The sequence below is a fragment of the Pelobates fuscus genome, chromosome 2 (assembly GCF_036172605.1).
Source record: "Pelobates fuscus isolate aPelFus1 chromosome 2, aPelFus1.pri, whole genome shotgun sequence".
NCBI classification, from domain to species: Eukaryota; Metazoa; Chordata; class Amphibia; order Anura; family Pelobatidae; genus Pelobates; species Pelobates fuscus.
The window spans coordinates 76147636-76168727 of record NC_086318.1 but is presented as its reverse complement, the minus strand read 5'-3'; the positions used below and the strand labels follow the sequence as shown (position 1 = coordinate 76168727).

General features: G+C 41.8%; 1 protein-coding gene across 1 annotated transcript; it reads right to left on the bottom strand.

The window, feature by feature from the left end:
* Nucleotides 1–295: 295 nt before the first annotated feature.
* NRROS (negative regulator of reactive oxygen species) lies at nt 296–13616 on the bottom strand. The gene is made up of 3 exons (XM_063440915.1): nt 13221–13616; nt 9297–9420; nt 296–2641 (listed from the first exon to the last, which is right to left on the bottom strand). The coding sequence occupies exons 2-3, from the start codon at nt 9402–9404 to the stop codon at nt 692–694; spliced, it is 2058 nt and encodes a 685-aa protein (XP_063296985.1). The 5' UTR covers nt 9405–9420; nt 13221–13616; the 3' UTR covers nt 296–691.
* Between the last annotated feature and the right edge of the window lie 7476 nt (nt 13617–21092).

The window sequence follows — 21092 nt, the reverse complement described above, 5'->3', positions numbered from 1 at the left end:
TTAAGGATTTATTATAAATTACTTCTGAAACTAATGTTTATGTATGTCACAACATGTTACCTCTTGCAGCTTCAGAAGACAAACCAGGTCAGCTGGAGTTCTCTCAAGAAAGAGATATTTTGGAGAGGGTACAAGTAAAAAAAAAAATGCAAAAGTAAGAACCACTGTCTTGATGTTGCATGGAATCAAAAATATAGAGAAAAAAGTTATATCAGGAATGCTGGATTTACGGGGTACCAAACAAAGGGTAGCCTTAGTGGGCAGCAGTTTTATGAGCCATACAGAATGGAAAGACTTTTCATTTATAAACATATCTTTATTTATGTGTACATTTACTATGCGGTTTCAATGTCCTGAGGTTATGTCAATTCTGCATTTGGCAGCCTGAAAACAATACATCCCTGAAGTCACTCTGTGGTGATAGTAACTGACTAGTAAATGTCATGTATCCCATAATTCCCCATCTTGAAACAGCAATAATTCTTTGTATATAAAATAATTTACGGGCATCCATAAAATCAGATATGATTAAGACAGTGGAGGAGTGCTATGCTAACATATACAAAAAGTTAACGTTTTACAAATTGCCTTTTAAAAAAGTTAACTCAGATATCACAAACTTTGGTATATCAAGAGGGAATGTTTAATGGTGAAGTTTGTAAAGTAAACAATATTTAATCCACATTGGATCTCAATAACTAGTGGATCTTCTGCAACATCTTTTAAGGGCTTGTAATAACACATCCTTGAAAGTCAAAATCACAAGAAGTAACGCGACCAGGAATGTCACACATATGGGAAGAGTAAGCAGCAAGTATAGCAAGGTGCCACCAGTCTTCCACTGGCAGCTGTGGAGAACATCCAATGGAAGGTCCTGTGCGGACATGAAATGGTGAGAAAAATTACAGGTCACGTGTAGAAGGTCTGGGATATTAATGCTACCTGATTTTCTCAGTACATCTAGCCAGCTTAGTTCACAACAGTCAAATGGGTTCTTGCTGAGGTATACAACATTAAGAGTTTTTAAGAGATTCTCATAACGATCATACAATGGAAGAAAAGTTAAGTTATTCTTTCTAAGATCCAAGGATTTAAGAGACAATCCGGTAAGGGATCTAGGAAAGTTAGTGAGGTTGTTTTCAGATAGGTCTAAGTACCTGAGGTTTTGATATGTAGAGAAAACATCACTTAAATTACTTGGCAAGCTGTTCCTAAGTGAAAGAAAGAGTAGCGTTCTAGATGTGTCCTGCAGAGAAGACAAGCTTTGGATGTGATTATCTGAGAGGTCTAGGTGAGTTAATGTAGTCCCATAAAAATTGCAGCGGGCATCCAATACCATTCCACATCCGGACAGGTAGAGATTTTTAAGAGCAGTTAGATATCTGATGTCCACACAGTCATTGCCATGAACACCTACAGTACCAACTTGGCTACAGCACAATTTGAGCCTATTATGACTCAGATCTAGAGTTCTTAACCCATTCATGCCACTGAAGATGTGCCTGGGAAGCATCTGAAGATTATTCCTACTCACATTAAAGTAAAGTAGACCCAAGAAGCTATGGGAATGATTATTTAGTTTTAGCTCCGATATCTTATTGTAACTGAGATCTAATTCGGCCAAGGAGCTGGCATTTTCTAAGTGTGAAATACTAAATGTCTCTAAACAGTTCCAGTCAAGTTTCAGTTCAATCAAAGAAGTCATTTTTTCAATAAATCCATCTGGCAAGTATGTGAAATGGTTATGGCTCATATCAAGATATTGTATTGTGGAAATATTACTTGTGATTTTTTCTTCCTCCCAGAGATTAATAGAAGAGATGTTAGTACTGTTATTTTCTATTATCAAGAAATCGACAGTGGAGGAATTAGCATCAAAAAGATCCGCATAGAACCTCATCCTATTTTCAGAAAGCAGCAGTTTATGTATATGGTGCCGCTGTGGAAGGAGTGGGAAAAACAGCAGCATATTGTGAGAAATGTCCAGTAACTCCAATTGGAATTCTACATCATTTTCCATGGATTGAAACCATTCCAGTTGGTTGAAGCTAAGATTTAGAGTTTGGAGTTGTGTCAAGCTAAAATCTACAATGCAGGGCAAACTATTAAAAGCTAAATTTAGAGTTTTTAATTTCACCAGATGGTCGAACGTGCCTGTTTCAATCTCATAAATATAATTTCTTTGCAGGCTCAGTTGCTTTAACTCATGTAGACCCGCAAACACACTATCCTCCAAACGCATAATCATATTGTTGTCCAGAGAAAGGTACTCTAGAGATTTCAGGTTCCTTAGAAGGGCAGTTACCATATTCATTTTGAGACCATTTCTAGAGAGATCCAATTTCTTCAAAGAAGGGATAAACCTTAATGCTTCAGAAGCCTGGATATAATCTGTAGAAATACTGTTATCCTGTAGTGATAGTGACTCAAGTCCCGTTGTTCCCTGGAAAGTATCTGATTCTATGAGTTCCAAACCATTAGATTGCAAACTTAGGCTCTTCAGGTCAGGGTACAGTGATAGAGCGGGTCTAGTAATCCTTTTGATATTATTAAAGACCAGGACCAGCTCTTCGATATCATTTGGAAAATCCTTAGGAACCGATGTAAGCTGCAAATAGCTGCAATCTGCAATTCTGTAAGACTGAAAGAAGAAAATACTGTTAAAGTGAGTAAACATCTTTAAACATCTTGTTTGACTATAAAGGGGCATATGACTGATATAAAAATACATAGTCACTATTGAGGGAAATAGGGATACATTTAATAACAAACGCAAAACATGTTATATGATTCATTGCTTTAAAAGCTGCATATACTTGAGAATGTATGGAATTATAACATTTCGTTCACAAATGACGCAATAACACAAATTACGTTTACTATCAGCAGATAAGCAAACATTTCCTTCTTTCAATGTAGTGGAGTTCTAGGTGTTTACTAGCTCAACTGTCAAAATATTAGGTTCTAATTGGCTGCTGATAGAATGTGCCTTTTCTCTTTTTCACTGAGATTTTGAAAATTGTGTAACACGGTTCCCAAACTGTGGTTCCCAAATGGCGATGGCACACCAGGGCACCTCAAATTGTTTCCCGGTGATATGATCATAGCACCGGGAACCGTGACGTGCCTCGCTCTCCCCTGTCGATTCTGCAGGACCAGAGGGGAGATTAGAGATCTCCCTCACCAACCCGCTAGCACAAAAATGCTGCTGGGGAGGCAGAGAGGACCCGAGGGAGCTCTAATCTGCAGCTTCACCTGGTTCTCCTCTTGCGATCTTGGAGCGTTGCCACGGCTACCATGGCAATGCCCCGAATCTCGCCAGAGTGAACTCTAGCCTCAGGAGCCCTGGTGGTCTCACCACTTGAACCACCAGGGCTTCTCCACCAGACCACCAGTGTTTAGTACTGTCCCCCCTCCCAGGCGAAGGTCAGAAGGGAAGGGGATATGAAAATTATTATTATTTTTTTAATAAACAAAAGTGTATATTTATTAATCTGCCCTCATACACCCAAAGACTCACAATAACTACCCCCGTAAACACACGCTGCCCCCCCATACACACACACACTGCACACCTCACACACACACACTACACCCTTTACAAACACAATGTACCCCCGTACACACACTGCAACTCTCATACACACACACACTGCAGCCCTCACACACTGCACCCCTCACACATAGACATTTCACCCCCCACACACACTGCCCCAATACACACACACTGCACCCCTCACAGACACACACAATACAACCTTCACACACACACACTTCATCCCTCACTGACACAATGCACCCCCATAAACACACATCACCTCTCACACACATACTGCACCCCTCATACACTGCACCCTGCACACATACACACTTAACCACACACACACTACTGCCCCTATCCCCTACTACAGCCCCTATCCTGGCAGATCCCAGGTAAGTTGTCAAACAGTTCTTAAGCAGTTTGACAACTTACCTTGGGTGAGCACCATGGCATTCCTGGCACCACAACCACTACAGAGTGCTGCAGTGGTTATTGTGCCTGGATTGATTCTTTAAATAATTTACCAGTGCCCCTCCCAATGATGCCCTTCTGGATCCGCCCCTGACCGAGAAGCATTTCTGCTAAACATGGAGTCAGTACATTCTGCAGCGCTGTACATATATACAACCTAGAAATTTCTTTTGACTTGGAAAAATATTGAAATTTTAAGTGCCCCTTGAACCTTAAAAGTTTGGGAACCACTGGTTTAGAGAATAAAAAGGTTTAAGTTGCAGAGTTGTTTTGACTTTAATTGACCAATACGATTTGAGTTTGCTACAACTTACCGCATCATCAGATACATTTTAGTTTCTTTAGCTTTGTTTAAAAAAAAAAGTTCTGCAGCCTTCTGCAATATAACCCTGATTCCTTAGCCATGTCTCCCCTATTCATAAAATGTCTTCCTGAGATGTACTGCATACTTTCAATGAGAAATCATTGTGAGCTTAGCTTCTGACATGACACCTCTGCACAGCCAATTAATGTCCTCCTATTATTGTTTAATATTGAAGCCAACTACACACTGATAGGGGAAAGGTGGTGATGATAAGAGGAGAGTGATTGGCTGCAGAGTCATATCAGCAGCACAGTTTAGATTTATGTCTCATTGGTTGCACTGTGTGCATGTACTGCGTACTTCCAATCGGGAAGACGTTTTGCAAAACCGGAAAGCGTGGGTAATGGCGATGCTGTAGAAAATGGCAATATTATTTTTTTTAGCCTGAATATGAGGTGAACACTTTTGACATACATTTATACGTAAAAGGATAGGATTTTTGGTGGTTGTTTCTTATACATGTGGCAGCTTGGACTTCCCGAACCAGAGTCTCTTCCTTCTGGAAATGTTGTAGATAAAAAGAAAATGCAGGCGGTGCTTCCATACTTAAGCTCTCTTGGTGCCTGGAGTGTCAGAGACAGAAGTGCTAAGCAGAAAGGGGGTAATTGGGTGTTGAAATTAAGGAAATGGTTGTGTGATTATAGCAAGGGCTAGAAAGGGTTGCTGAACTGAAGAGACAAGAAGGGGTGTCATAGGGAATTGGAAATCTTAAAGTGGCACTGTCATTTGTAGGGTGATATGCCGCTTGTATAGTGGCACCTGGGGCATGAGTAACTAGGGAGATACACTTACTGAATGTTGTACCTTCTCATCACCAACACCTTTTCCACCGCATTTGCCTTCAGCTCATGGTGTTTCATCTGCTAGGAGGTGTATGAATTTTGTAATTTTGTACAAAATGGGGTTAATGGAAGGGTACTTAAAACTGGCAGGATATGGCAGTGGAAGCTGCACCCAATGCCACATTTTGCCAAAAATTCATGAAAACAAAGTAGTGGACCCCGGGTAACCTGCCTGGTTACCTCCGCTTATTCCTCCTCCCAGCCATGGAACCATTAAAAACCAAGCATCCATTCCCCCAGTAACTAGACGAGACATAGTTCTGGGAGTCAACTGATTTTATTTTGGCCCCACACGGCTTTTATGCACTGACCCCTAGCATGGGGTCTCCAACACAACATTACAGAATATTTCCTCCCAAGATCCTCTGTGTCTGATAATTGAGTGAGAAATCTATCTCAATTATCTCTGTTACAGGAAAATATACCCAAAATATACAATCCCCCAAATGTCACCCCAATATAACCAGGATCTCCACAAGAGTTATATCCCCGGATAGCTTTGATCTGAATGTCCAACTTGGCCAAGTCCATTTGACAGAATTGGATCGCCACTGGGGTAAAGTTTTGACCAGCCGGCCACGAAGTGATGGCCCAAAACAGTTCCAGGGAAATAGATGCCATGGTCTCTGTTCGGGGGTTCCTGTGTGAACACTGTACAAGGGATTCTCTTGGTTTCAAGGCGCGAATGCTCCCCCAGTTGGTAGTTCCCATCTCCCAAACGTCGTTCGCATAGCTGGACAGGAAGTAAGACGGGCAGCGGTATAATCTATACCTGCTTTAGTGCGAGTGCCTAGCCAGAAAGGGTTCCAGGCACTCGACCGACAAGTACCACTGCCTATGTTCGGGAGAAAATGACTGCCGTTCTTTTGTCGACCACGTGTATTCAGTTATACGAAATGGGGGCCACCGAGGGGAAGCATTCATTAATTATTTCCCTTGTGGTTTCGCAATTAAGTTGCTGGTGTGAACGTTCTAATAGGGTTACAGAGTTGGTCCTTGTTCGGGAGTCAAATACAGTGTGTTCAGATTTAATAACTCCCAAATGTATAAACAGAAAAATCTACGAAAGGAACGGTACGTTTCTCCACAAACAATTGGTCCCTACCATGAGTAATGGGGTATAGGAGGATTTAGCCATGTAAAATCTCCACAATCCTTACAGAGTGGCCAGATCATTATTAAACATTTCAGAACAAAAAAACTGGCAGGTGGTATCAACATATCCAGCATTTCTTGTAACAGCTGTAGACAAATACAGTATTATCGGCCACCAAATCAACATTTACATTAATGAGTAGTAGTAACTTAAAGGGACAATGAAAGCTTCATCTCAATAAATTGGTTATAGAGCCGGGTGTCTCTGGCACCATCCTTCCATGCAGTGTTAAACCATTTTCAAGCAGGGAATGAGAATGAGAGTCCCTGGTCACCAATGCCTCCTTATTAGCCAGAGCAGCTCAGATGGAATGGGCTTTTGGGGACTCTCGTTTAGCATTAAAATATTGAGAACACCGAACACAAGAGGTCTCCAGACAATATACCAAATTCAGTGAGATTAAGTAGTTTTATTAACCTCTTAAAGACGGAGGACGGTTCAGGACCGTCATCGGCATTTTTGCGTTGCCGACCGGTGACGGTCCTGAACCGTCCTAACCGTCCAATGTACTTACCCGATCGCCGTCGTTCCCCCGGCAGCGATCGGCGGTGCTCCCGGTGTGGGGAGACTGCCTGCAGCCCAGACAGTCTCCCCATGGCGGTTTAGGACCCCTGTGACCATGTGATCGCCCAACAGGGCGACCACATGGTCACAATAGGTGTCCTAGTCTCTGCCTGCAGGGGGACTGTCTGTGCTGACAGGCAGTCTCCCTGCAACTGTAAAATAAAATAAAAAATTCAAGTGAAAGTTAATAAAAAAAAAAAATAATTATATATGTGTATATATATATGATATATAGACATATATTATGCCTATATAATATATGTCTATATATCATATATATATAATGTCATGCTAAGTGTATTTTTATATTAATATGTACATATAGTAATATAAAAATACACTTATAATTACACACGTATATATATAATATATATAATAACTATATATATTGTATATATATATATTATTATAAAATACGAATAATAAATAATTTAAATTAAATTAAAAAATTTAAAATAATAATAAAAATTTTAAAAAAATGATATATCTATACGAAATTTTATTCTAACTGCATTTTGATATTAATATATATATATTTATATCAAAATACACTTAGAATGAAATTGTATATATATCTATGTATATATAAATAAATAAAAAGAATGCGAACTATTCATATGTCCATATACAAAATTACATAAATAATGATATAAATAAACACGTAGACTTCAAATATATAAATATGCATATATATTTAAATTCTACGTGCGTATTTATGTAATATTTTTACATAATGAAGTTATTTTATTGATTGCAATTTAAGGGACCTGCCTGCCAACCCAGGCCGAAAGTCCAGAGAATTTAATTTGCTATCACTGTATTTTACCCTGTAACGTTCTACGACACCCTAAAACCTGTACATGGGGGGTACTGTTTTACTCGGGAGACTTCGCTGAACACAAATATTAGTGATTCAAAACAGTAAAACATATCACAGCGATGATATTGTCAGTGAAAGTGACTTTTTTTGCATTTTTCACACACAAACAGCACTTTTACTGATGGTATAATTGTTGTGATACATTTTCCAGTTTTGAAACACTAATATTTGTGTTCAGCAAAGTCTCCTGAGTAGAACAGGACCCCCCATGTACAGGTTTTATAGCGTTTTTGAAAGTTACAGGGTCAAATATATGGGTCAAATATTTTTACATTGAAAATGGCCAGGTTGGTTACGTTGCCTTTGAGAGCGTATGGTAGCCCAGGAATGAGAATTACCCCCATGATGGCATACCATTTGCAAAAGAAGACAACCCAAGGTATTGCAAATGGGGTATGTCCAGTCTTTTTTAGTAACCACTTAGTCACAAACACTGGCCAAATTAGCGTTCAATTTAGTTTTTTACTTTTTTCACACACAAACAAATATGAACGCTAACTTTGGCCAGTGTTTGCGACTAAGTGGCTACTAAAAAAGTCTGGACATACCCCATATTGAATACCCTGGGTTGTCTACTTTTAAAAAAATATGTACATGTGGGGTGTTATTTAGCAATTTATGACAGATAATAGTGTTACAATGTCACTATTGATACATTTTAAAAATGTATGTTTTGAAACCGCAATATCCTACTTGTCCTTATAGCCCTATAACATGCAAACAAATAGCAAAAAGCATGTAAACACTGGGTATTTTTGAACTCAGGACAACATTTTGAAACTATTTAGCAGTTTTTTTCATTCGCTTTTGTAGATGAGTAAAAGATTTTTCACATAAAATTCAAAAAACGTGTATTTTTTTCAATTTTTCATCATATTTTTTCATTTTTTTAAAATTAAATTAGATGAGATTATATAAATAATGGTATGTAAAGAAAGCCCCTTTTGTCCTGAAAAAAAACAATATATAATTTGTATGGGAACAGTAAATGAGAGAGCGGAAAATTACAGCTAAACACAAACACCACAAAAGTGTCAAAAAGATGCCTGGTCGCAAATGTACAACATCGCAAAAAAAGGGGTTAAAGGTATTCAGTTTTAGTATACATGAATTCATGTGATTTATTAGTTTTTCCTAAATAAAAACAGGAATATATGCCAGCATCGACCTGGTCTTCTATTCGAAATGGCTATTCATTTTACTATAGTATAAATTTTGGTCAAACATATTTGTACGGAGAATATTTCGAATTCAGTTATATTGTGCTAAAATGTGTTATTCAGGTGGTGAATTCCAAACAGTACCATATCATCGTAATAAACTTCTAACATTTGAAAAATAAGGTGACAAACACATTCAGATAATTCTTGTTTTGTTTCTTACTGGTCAGAGCACTTTTAATAACTAGCAATTCTAAGCAGAGTATGCTTACTTTTCCTAAATACATTTAATATTGCCCTAAAATCCGACCTACTCACCAGTCTGCAGCCACTTTGGGAAAAATGTTGGCCTTCAATAGCATTTTTGCAACATGGCAGTATCAAGTACATGCAACCCAATAAGAACCAGAGGGAGACAATGGCCATATCATTAGAAATTCACCTACAAGACAAGGTACAGATACGTTAACGGAGTATGAGATATGAGAAATCCCTAAATATTTATTATAATTATATCCACTAGATAACAAGGACTACAATGGTTTTTTTTTTTTTTTTTTTTGTGCATGAGTTAACAAATGTTCCTGCATCATCACAATAAACAAATGCAGAAAATAGGCATTATTCACAATGAAGCATATAACATGAGGTGTTAAACATTTAAAACTATTGCTCTGTTCCATTACGCTGAGTCTGCACATTTTTATGTTGAGATTAGAGTACGTTTAAGACAGCTACACACATGTTTAGTAATACAGTTTGGATTCCAGTTGGTTATGCGTGTCCTATGAATGCAAGTATTCAGTTTGTGTGGTCAGAATGCGTTATTCAGATGTGTGCAGCTATGTGAGAGCGTTGGTATGGTATATGCTTGTGTGTCATGAGTGTAAAGAGAGAGAAATACACATAGAATTTGCCAGGCAGGCAGGTTTGGCCTCGTTAAATGAGTAGTTGACAGGCTATCTGAGAGTGTGACAGGTGAGTACAGTAAGGCATTACACAAGCATGAAAAGAATATTATGAGAATGCTAAATCAAAACAGTCGAAAAGTGAATATTTCTTTAAAGTCCTACATTGTTAGAGAGTCACTTTTTAGGAGGCTGCAGTGTGGCATAGACAGCGTCCTCAGCAGCAGAGGCTTTGGGTATGTACCTCTGTGGTTTCCTGTCAGCCTATGCCCAGCACCGGGAGAGATGTTGGGGATACTTTGGAGTCCTGCTGGGGCATATCATGGTGCAGCGTCGCTGGTTCCAGTGGCTGGCTCATCCGCCCGTCACTGTGGGGGCCTGCTTCAGAGTTACAGGCAAGTGGAGTCCCCTTCTGATAGTCTGGGGCTCTCCGTGATATCGGGTGGGTTCGGAGCCGTGAGGGAAGCTTGCCAGTTGTTGGTGGCGTTGTGGGTCTCGGCTTCATGCTGTGTCTGTGGGGAGCGTGTAGGTCACTTCTGGTTGGCATTGTTGCGCAGCACGATCTCGCTTGTTTGTGTGCAGGCAGGAGGGGTCTCCATCTCCGGCACCATTTTTTTGGTCTCGTCGGGCGGGAGCCCGTGCGGCCGCGGCGGACACGTGCAAGCTCGCCCTTCGGTGAGTGCACTGACTCTGTGATCTGCCGCTCTCTGCTTGCCAATTTTGCCCAGAAGGCGTTGAGTAAGGCATCAAGCTTGTACTGCAAGTGGTGCCTTTCTGTGCGGTTGTGGCCACATGTGTCGCCCACCATTGTGTAGGCCTGTGTAGCTAAGGGCTGCCTGTGAGGCTCAGCTGTCAGCACTCGTTGTAGCCCCGCTGCCTGGAGGGGTTGAACCGGGATCACCCCCACCGGTCCTAAGGGGGGGGAGCGGGTAGTCAGTGGCTCGGTATCTCCGGCGCAGGGGCGAGGAGAGCGGCCGTCTCACCCCAGCCCCGTCCACCGCAGGCCACAGGCTGCCACCTTGGGCTCACGAAAACAGGATACACTCGAGTCTGGTATCGGGTGATTCGACAGGGAGCCCCCGACATGGGTGGTGTACCCGGGTATCATTTCAGGCTTTTAAACTGCGAGTTTCTCCCTATAAACAGTTTTTGTGGCGGGAGCTCCTCCACCATGCGACTGTTCTGCTTGCAGGTCAGGCCCTGCCCCCCTCTACAGAGTTTTTTAAAGTACATTTTTCATGATCCAGGGAAATGTCATTTGCAAGCCTCCACAGGGCAAAAGTAAGTCCTCACTGTCCTGGAACTATGTGTGTTTTTGTGACATTTACAGATGATCGGTCAAGTCTTGAAACAGCACAGAAACATTTAATGGTAGAGGTGAATTTTTACAACTTTTCACCTCTATACTGGTGAATGCACTCAACATTACTCTTGACATGATTTTTATTTCATTTCCAAATTATCATCTGTGGGTTATGATTCAGCTGAGACTGTTGGCAACTAATATATGGTATATTAGAGGCTCATGTTGATGTGATCACCATTCTAGGGGATAATCTACTAAATTATAATGTAACTCTGGTGAAAATCTTTTGGGGGAATTTGGAGGCCAACATTAATAGATAATTCAGTAAATGTGCCATCCTCCAAATTAGGCAGACGTAAGTCTGGATTAATCTGAATTATCCCCGAACCAATTAATCCTTTCTGAATTAGTGTTAAGTGACCCAAATTATCCCTGAGATGGAACCAACTAGTCAAAATAACAGTAATCACAATAATCATGTAAGTAACAGCAGTCATTGGAGAACATTTCATAAAAACAGCTGAATAAGCCAAAATAAATAGATACAAAGCAAAATCCAGGGGTTAAACAGATAGGATGCTAAGTGCAATTTATTTAGGCAAACACAACAAAATAAAACATTTCGGCCCAATGGCCTTAATTATGTATATTACATAATAAATGCATACATTATGCAGGTATCCCCTGGTCCTGCCTACTGTATCTTCTTTCAATAATTACAACCAAAGCCACTGCATTGAAAGGGGGTGGAGTGTGTGAGTGATAAGATGCCCAGTTGCTTGGAACCTTATTAACAAGCAGTTGTTTATGGCATGTGGGTAAAGGGGTAACATTCCGCTGGGTCGTCTGGTTACTGGCTGAATAATGTTTTAATTCAGCTGCACATTGGGTGGAAGTTGGGGAGAGTGCTATGACTGCTGCATTGTTGTGCTCTCGAAGGGGTCCCAGAAACCCAGAGTGTTTTTAAATCCCCTCCCCTCCTAAATGTCCCCAGATTGTTCCATGCCGAATTACAAAATTGACAGCTAATTTCAGAATTTGCATCTGACTTGCTTTTAGTAGAGTCCCAAATGCCAACATGGGTCAAAATTGGGGTTTTCCTCAATTGTGCAATTTGAAGGCACATTAGGACCTCAGATTACTCAATTTTAGCTCAGTTTCCTTAGAATTAGAGTAACTTTAATAACTAGGAGATAAGATGAAATTGTGAAGGGAAAGCAGTAGAACAGTTCACATGTGCATAGAAAATGTGTTTCTAAATTTGTGAATGCAGTGCCAAAAAAAAATAAACATACATATAATAATTAATTTAAAGCACATCACACATAGCTTTAGAAAGTCTTGTAAAAATGCTATGAAGCCAGGGGTGGTGTGATGCACCTCTAGAAGTGGCTGGACTAGAAGCCTTATTATCTTGCAGCTTGTGGAAAGCAAAACCTACGAGTTATAGCCAAGAACATGTGGGTGCCATGGTACTGCATAGTGAAACAGCACTATAATAATGTTGGCATCTAATGAGAAAGAAACATGTTTCCAGTTTTCAGATGTTTTGTCTTACTTATTTTAGATTTATTGATCAATTCTATGTCCATTTTAAAATGAGTTACTTCTAAAATGTTTTTGAGGCACATGTAACATTAATTTAATCATAAAAGTACACTATATTAGAAGTCATTTGTTTTTGCTCTGTATGGTAACACTTGTGTTTAGCTATATAACTGATGTGCAATTACTTATTTATTGTTCTGAAAATTTGAAGAACCTGATTACAAGTCATCGTTTAGTAATACAACTAAATTGTACATAATTTATAAGCTTTCTATAATTCCCTAAGGTAAAATTATAATTCACTTTTGATAGGATAATAGTACACACAGGGATTATGTGCTTTAAAAGTATCTAGGTTAAAAGTCTCTCTGATGTTTAATAGTGGCTGCTTTTAGGGTGGAAGTACTATGTTGTGTCTTTTGGGGTTTTTTCTTAGCCCACACACAAATGAAACCACAAGAAGAAAAAAAAGTCACTTACCGCACTTGGCTTAGCGTACAGCATTGTGGATACCTCTTTTAACGATGGGGTCCACAGCAAGAATTTGAGATTCGGTAAAGTCACAGAAAATCAAAATTTTGTTGGAAGGCTTGATGGCCACAGTCCATAATACAGTGAATGAATGCTCGGCGTACAAGGACGGAACAATAGCTGAAATGGTTTGGCGAGGCAAGAGTCAGCATTCTAACCAAGGCATTGGAATTGGAAGATGACAAACTTAAAAAGTGGATTGAGGTAAGACCAAAAGAACCAACGTAGAGGCGTCCAGTATTTGGTGTGAAATTCAAAAAGAGCTCTGTGAAAGGTTAGGAAGGGCTGTTTCGTACAGCTTAAAGACAAGGTGGTAATGTGGTCAGCCCCTTACATGCCTCTGACATTTACATACAGAAACAATTCTGCAGATTTTTTATTTTTTTTTTGCTCTTCCTTCTAGGGTTATTTTAGATCTTCCGGAAGGAAATAACGGAAGCTGAAGTCACATGAAGTGTTGGGCCAGCACACTAAAATGAAGAAGCCTTCGATACAGTCATCAGGCTGTAAGTCAGCTAGTTCTTCTTTTCTGCAACTGATTCAACTTGTATTTGTTTAACACCTCATCTGTGCCCACAGTATGCTGCTATGCAGGAAAAAACATAATCCAGTAGTGGTACACGTCATGTTTAATCAAGCTGCAATGTGCTGTATGTCTTGTTGACACAAATATGTATAAAACTGTAATTTCAAGATAAAAAGAGACTACAAAAAGTGTTCTCTTTTTAAGAAATATATCCCATACACGTTCATTTATTTAGAAAATTTTACCACTTTTTAAGTATTTCAAGGTAGTTAATTTTGCAGTACCAACCCAGCATGTAACCGGATTCATGAGTCATGTCATTATCCCTTTCAATGCCACAGAGCAATGCATTGCCCTGTTCTCTTTTCTTGGCCCTGAAAGGGAAATTAGACATGTTAAAAATATACATGCTGAGTCTGTGAGACCTAAGGTATGTAACAAGAGATACGTCCTGTTTCAATAAATGTAAGAATTAAAAAACTCACCATTAGTTCTGTTCGATTTCACAATAACCAGGGGAGGCCTGGAGTTTGACCCACTGTTTCTTCACACTCATGTCTAGGAGAGTGAAGATGAAGCAAAACTTGAGTTCAAGAGGCTCCTACCACGTACTCATTCCTATTTACGCTACCTACCCTAATAGGATATCATGACTATAAAGTCACAGTGAGCCCAGTCACTCTGACCTTTATGGTGCTAATAGGACCAAAGTATGCCCATTCCCATGCATCTAAAGGGATGAACCCCATCCCTTACTGTTTATGACTCTCGAAGCCCCTTGCCACCACTAGTAACTACAAGAAGAGTTGAAAATCTTCTTTCAGTGACCATAAAAACATGACCACTTTTATAGCTGCACAATTGTGCTTCAAAATGTAAAATGAAGAAATACCTGTCTGGAAATCTATTCATAAATAGGACTATACATAGGACACAAGTTCACACATTTAGACTGGAAGAGAGGAGATTAAGTGTAAGCAAAGGAAAGGGTTTTTTACAATAAGAACAATACGGATGTGGAATTCAGTGCTTGAAGAGGTGGTTTTATCAGAGTCTGTACAGATGAAAACAGAAATTGGATAAATAATTGCAAAAACATAATATACATGGATATAACTTTTTAATTAGTGTTGTAATAGCTTCTTGGTCCAAGGAGATATCTGACTGCCATTCTGGGGTCAAGAAGTATTTTTTTCTTAGTTTGTTGCAAAATTGGAAGTGCTTCAGACTGGGTTTTTTGCCTTCTTTTGGATCAACAGCATAAACAAAGCCCTGGACGGCTTATGTGATTTGTAGGCTCTGAAAGCAAATCACAGGGCACTTCCAGGAAAGTGTGAAACTTGCAGGTTAATATGTAAAATAAAAGAAGAGAAAAGAGAGAAAAATGAACATTTAAAGGAAAGTAAGACTTCAACTGGTAATTTTATTTTTACCTTTTTTATTTTTTTTTAACTTTGGTATTTAACATTCTCTGGTTTCATTTAAATCACAAAGACCAGAGAGATTGGAAATCCAGTTAGAAACCTTTTTTTTGTTACTGAGTTATACCAATTAGTAAATTACTTGTCAATATAAGTTTAGCAACTTTAAAAAAAGATGCTTTATTACACAAACATGCTTTCCGAATTGAAGACCTTGGAAAATAATTGGTCGAAGTGGAAGTATCATGGATGGGTTCTATTAACATGCTAAAGGCTTACATTATTCCTAAGCATCTGTATATTTTCAGAGTCATTCCATTTTGGATATCCAGAAATGTGTTGCGAGAGTTCGACCTATTCTCTGGATTTGCATGGTCCGCAAGAAAGCCTCAGATTCCTGGTAGGACACTCAAACATGGCCTAGCCGAAGATGGACTGGCTGTCACAGTATCTTGTGTGACACTGCTTGGAGAGCTCCAAGAGAGTTCTGACACCGGACGCTGTAGCTCTGCCCCTTTTTATGACGCAGGGCGTGCGTGCCGAGGTCATGAAGTCCCGGCCCACCGAAACTTTCGAATTTGAATGTTTTGGGGGCGTGACTATAGATTAAAAGGTATAGGATATAAAGAGAGCACTTAGGGAAAGGATCATTCCCTGTTTTGGTTTCTGTTTTACAGTTCCCAAGAGTGCATTATATTTTGTGTCTTTTCTGGTATTTTCATCTTTGCTCCCTTCTTACTATTCTCTCTTCTGTTCTCCTGTGACTTGGCTAACGTTTTTTCACTGACTCGGCACACACACTGTCACTTACAGACACACACACTGTCACTCACAGACACACACACTGCCACTCACAGACGCACACATATTGTCACTTACAGACACACACACTGTCACTCACAGACGCACACTCTGTCACTCACAGACGCACACTCTGTCACTCACAGACACACACACTGTCACTCACAGACACACACACTGTCACTCACAGACGCACACATATTGTCACTTACAGACACACACACTGTCACTCACAGACACACACTCTGTCACTCACAGACGCACACTCTGTCACTCACAGACGCACACTCTGTCACTCACAGACACACACACTGTCACTCACAGACGCACACACTCTGTCACTCACAGACGCACACACTCTGTCACTCACAGACGCACACACTGTCACTCACAGACGCACACACACTGTCACTCACAGACGCACACTCTGTCACTCACAGACGCACACTCTGTCACTCACAGACGCACACTCTGTCACTCACAGACGCACACTCTGTCACTCACAGACGCACACTCTGTCACTCACAGACGCACACACTGTCACTCGCAGACGCACACTCGGTCACTCACAGATGCACACACTGTCACTCACATACACACATCACATACAGGGCCGGTGCTTGGATTTTTAGGTACATAGGCGAAGATGCATTTTTCCACCCCCCTCTCCTCCCCCCCAAAAAAAACATCTTCACCTATGTGCCTCTTAACCAGCCCCTCTCTCCTCCCAGAGCATTAGTGGTCCCTTCCCTTCCCTGTCCCTTGGTTTTCTTTTCCCCTCCCCCCTCCCCCCTCTTTTCCCTGTCTCTTGGTGTTTCTCTCCCATTCCCTCCCTGTCCCTTGGTGCACCCCACACTCCTTTAGTGTTCACACTCCCCTTCCTGGTGTGCCTCCTACCTCTATTGTTGCATTGCTGAGCGGAGCAGATCCCCTAAAGGAGTTCAATTTTCTGTACCCGGCCGGACTGACAGGGAGTGCTCTCTCTGTGAGCACCTCCTGTCAGTCTGGCCAGGTACAGGAAACAGAAGCTCCTGTACCGCGCTCCGCTCCGCTACACACTGTACACACTGACAGTCACACACTCAATGACAAACACAGACGTCACTGACAGACACAGACTCATTGATCTGACACACACTCATTCATTGACACTGACAGACCCACACTGATTGACACTCATTGACAGACACACTGATAGTCACACACAGACTCAATGACAAACATACTCTCACTGATTTGACAGACACATACTCATACACTGACAAACACACTCATCATACACTGACAGACACACTCATACACTCACATGCACACACACTCATACAATCACTCACTCACACACACACACTCAGACGCACTCACTCACACAAACACACTCAGTCACTCACAGACACACACACTCTGTCACTCACAGACACACACTCTGTCACTCACAGACGCACACACTCTGTCACTCACAGACGCACACACTCTGTCACTCACAGACGCACACACTCTGTCACTCACAGATGCACACACTGTCACTCACAGACGCACACACTGTCACTCACAGACGCACACACTGTCACTCACAGACGCACACACTGTCACTCACAGACGCACACACTGTCACTTACAGATGCACATTCTGTCACTCACAGACACACACTGTCACTCACAGACGCACACACACTGTCACTTACAGACACACACTGTCACTCACAGACACACACACTGTCACTCACAGACGCACACACTGTCACTCACAGATGCACACACTGTCACTCACAGACGCACACACTGTCACTCACAGACGCACACACTCTGTCACTCACAGACACACACACTGTCACTCACAGACACACACACTGTCACTCACAGACACACATCACATACATTCACTAAATATTTGAATAAATAGACATTTTCCACCCAGCCTCTCTACCTGGAGAGCTGGTGTGGATGATGAATCCTTCCCTGGGGTCCAGTGGGGCTGCTGGGCGGCGTGCGGCAGTGATGTAATCAGACGCTGCGAGGGAGCTCTAATTTCCCCGCTCTGCTCCCTCGCGCGCTGTCTGCTGATACCGCGTGAGCCGGAATATGTCGTCATAATCCGGCTACCGCGGTATCAGCAGACAGCGCGCGAGGGAGCAGAGCAGAGAGGTTAGAGCTCCCTCGCCGCGTCTGATTACAGCACAGCCGCCCGCCGCGCTGGGGGCCGAGATGGTGGCCTGGCAGGAGGGAGAGCTTCCCTCCTGCCGGTCACTGGAATTTTGCGCCCCCAGAGCCTGTGCGCCCTAAGGCGGCCGCCTGTGCCGCCTTATGGAAGCGCCGGCCCTCATCACTTACATTCACTAATTATTTTAATAAATAGACATTTTCGACCCAGCCTCCCTACCTGGAGAGCTGGTGTGGATGATGAATCCTTCCCTGGGGTCCAGTGGGGCTGCTGGGCGGCGTGCGGCAGTGATGTAATCAGACGCGGCGAGGGAGCTCTAATCTCACCGCTCTGCTCCCTCGCGCGCTGTCTGCTGATACCGCGGGAGCCGGAATATGACGTCACATTCCGGCTCCCGCGGTATCAGCAGACAGCAGAGCAGAGAGGTTAGAGCTCCCTCGCCGCGTCTGATTACAGCACAGCCGCCCACCACGCCAGGGGCCGAGATGGTGGCCTGGCAGGAGGGAGAGCTTCCCTCCTGCCGGTCACTGGAATTTTGCGCCCCCAGAGCCTGTGCGCCCTAAGGCGGCCGCCTGTGCTGCCTTATGGACGCGCCGGCCCTGATGAAACCCTTGTCCCTAACATTCTTAGCATTAACAATACGGTCTATCCCGACTCATCAGTATAAAAGTTAATGTATGACTATCATTCTTCCCTGATTGTCTATGATCAATCTGTAATTATATAGAGTTGGGTAATATTTGTATCTTGTTTATTTTTATATGTATGATTTATAAATATTATTTAAAAAATGCTTTATTGTAAAATGGCAGACAGAAAAATCAAATGCAGTACTGTTGCTTAAGCGTGAGAGACTGGGGACATGATGACACTTATATCCATACTGTTTATAGAACATCAAAGGGAACATTCAATAGATATATAATAGAATACAGATATATACATAAAATGTTATTGTAAAAGGTAATGGAGGACGGTGATTTTTTTTCGGCTTCATGCTACTAGTGCCACAGCCCATGATGTCTGTGCATTACTCTGTGGTCACTAAATAACATGTAAGTTTGGAATACAAAGTGTTAGCTTCAGAGCCAGATTACCCGTCAGATGACAAAGGTGGCTATGCCTAGGTGGCCATACCAAATGTCTAATGTCTGGGCTCAGACCTAGGAAATTTCCTAGCAGAGTGCATAGATTTTATCTATACCTATCGGAATGTGAACTTACCAACAACATTAATGAATGACTGATTTACTTTAAAATCATACACCTTTGGAATATATCCTTCTACTAAACTAAAAGTTTAAATGACCATTCTTGCATTAATAATACAAATTAGCTTTCCTAATCGTACAGTGCTCTAGTCCAGGGGTAGGCAACCTTTTAGCAGCACTGTGCCGATATAGGATTGTGATGTCCCGTAGCGTGCCGGTCCTATTTTTTTATAAATCGAGGTATGTGTGCTGCCGTATTCTGCTTGTGTTATTTGTACTGTAATTGCTTTGTATCGTTGTATTTGTGCGTATATATGCAGGGCTGTCTTTATTAATGACTGGACCCTGGGCAAAGCATTTGCTTAGGGCCCCCTGGACCTTGTCCCCCCTTCCCAGGCATGCAATCACGTCCTCCACCTCAACACAGTGGCGGACCTAAAGTAGAGAGGTGCAAGAATTCTTGGCGGTCTCCCTGTTGCATGGGTGATTAAAAGGTAGATCCCCATCTGTTGTGCAACTCCAGAAATGCATTGACAGCTGGGGCTCTACCATTTACTCATGTTTGCAGGTCTGTATTTAGCACTAAGCAGTTTTTGTGTGTTTTTGTGGAATAGGTTTGTATGTGGTGTTGGCGTGATTGCAAGCACACACACACAGATATACTGACACACACAGAGACATACTGACATACACACAGACATGCTGTCATGCAAACATACTGACACACACACACAGATATGCTGACACAGATATACTGACACACAAATAGACATGCTGACATACAAACATACTGACACACACACAGATATACTGACCCAGATATACTGACACACACACAGACATACTGACACACACACAGACATACTGACACACACAAAGACATACTGACACATACTGACACACAGACATGCTGACACACAAACATACTGACACACACAGATATGACACACACACAAACATACTGACACACACACACTGACAGACATACTGACACAGACAAACACTTTAAAACTCACCCTCCAGTTTCCTACCTTTCCTGCTGGTGGCTGAAGGCATTGGGAGTTGGGGTCTAGAGCTCTTGGCCAGCCCCCCTCCAATCTGCCTACTCTTCTTTCCTGCGCGCTCCTCTCTTTGTGGGAGGAAGTGATGCGTGGCCGTCACTTCCTCCCAGCCTGCTGCCGAAAAGCAAGGGGCCCGCTCGTGCTGTTAAAGCACCTCAGCGTGTGCCGGGTCCCTGCTGACAGAAGCCCAGCGGGTGGTCCTTTGTGCATGGGCCTCCTTAGTGTGTAGATTACCAGCCAGAGGGCTAGAAATAGTTGAGGCCAGCAGGGCTCACGGTGCAGCTGCCCAGTTTGCCCCACATTAAAGAAGGCCCTGCGTATATGAGCTACTATATTGTTTATGTTCATGAGTAGTTTATGGTATTGTGTATGATACATATGAATGTAAGCTGTGTATGGGTGCTGCTTGTGGAATTGTGTGTGTGTGGATGGATATGTCAAAGTGTGTGTTTGATAGTGTGTGGGGGCTGTTTGGGGTATTGCATGTGGGGTTGTGTGCATGTATGTGAATTGTTAGTGGTGTTTCGTTTGTGCGGATTGTGTGTATGTTTGTGTGTGGGCTGTCCATATTATTTGTATGAGGGGAGGGTTATTCTGCATTTCTGTGTATATGTAGCAGTGTGGGTGGCTTCCCTGGGTTCCA

Excerpts from the sequence above, each read along its gene's own strand:
- NRROS (XM_063440915.1), bottom strand. The coding sequence starts at position 9,404 with ATGGCCATTGTCTCCCTCTGGTTCTTATTGGGTTGCATGTACTTGATA. Across the intron at positions 2,642-9,296 it reads CCCAAAGTGGCTGCAGACTG|TCTTACAGAATTGCAGATTG; the intron begins GTGAGTAGGTCG and ends TTCTTCTTTCAG.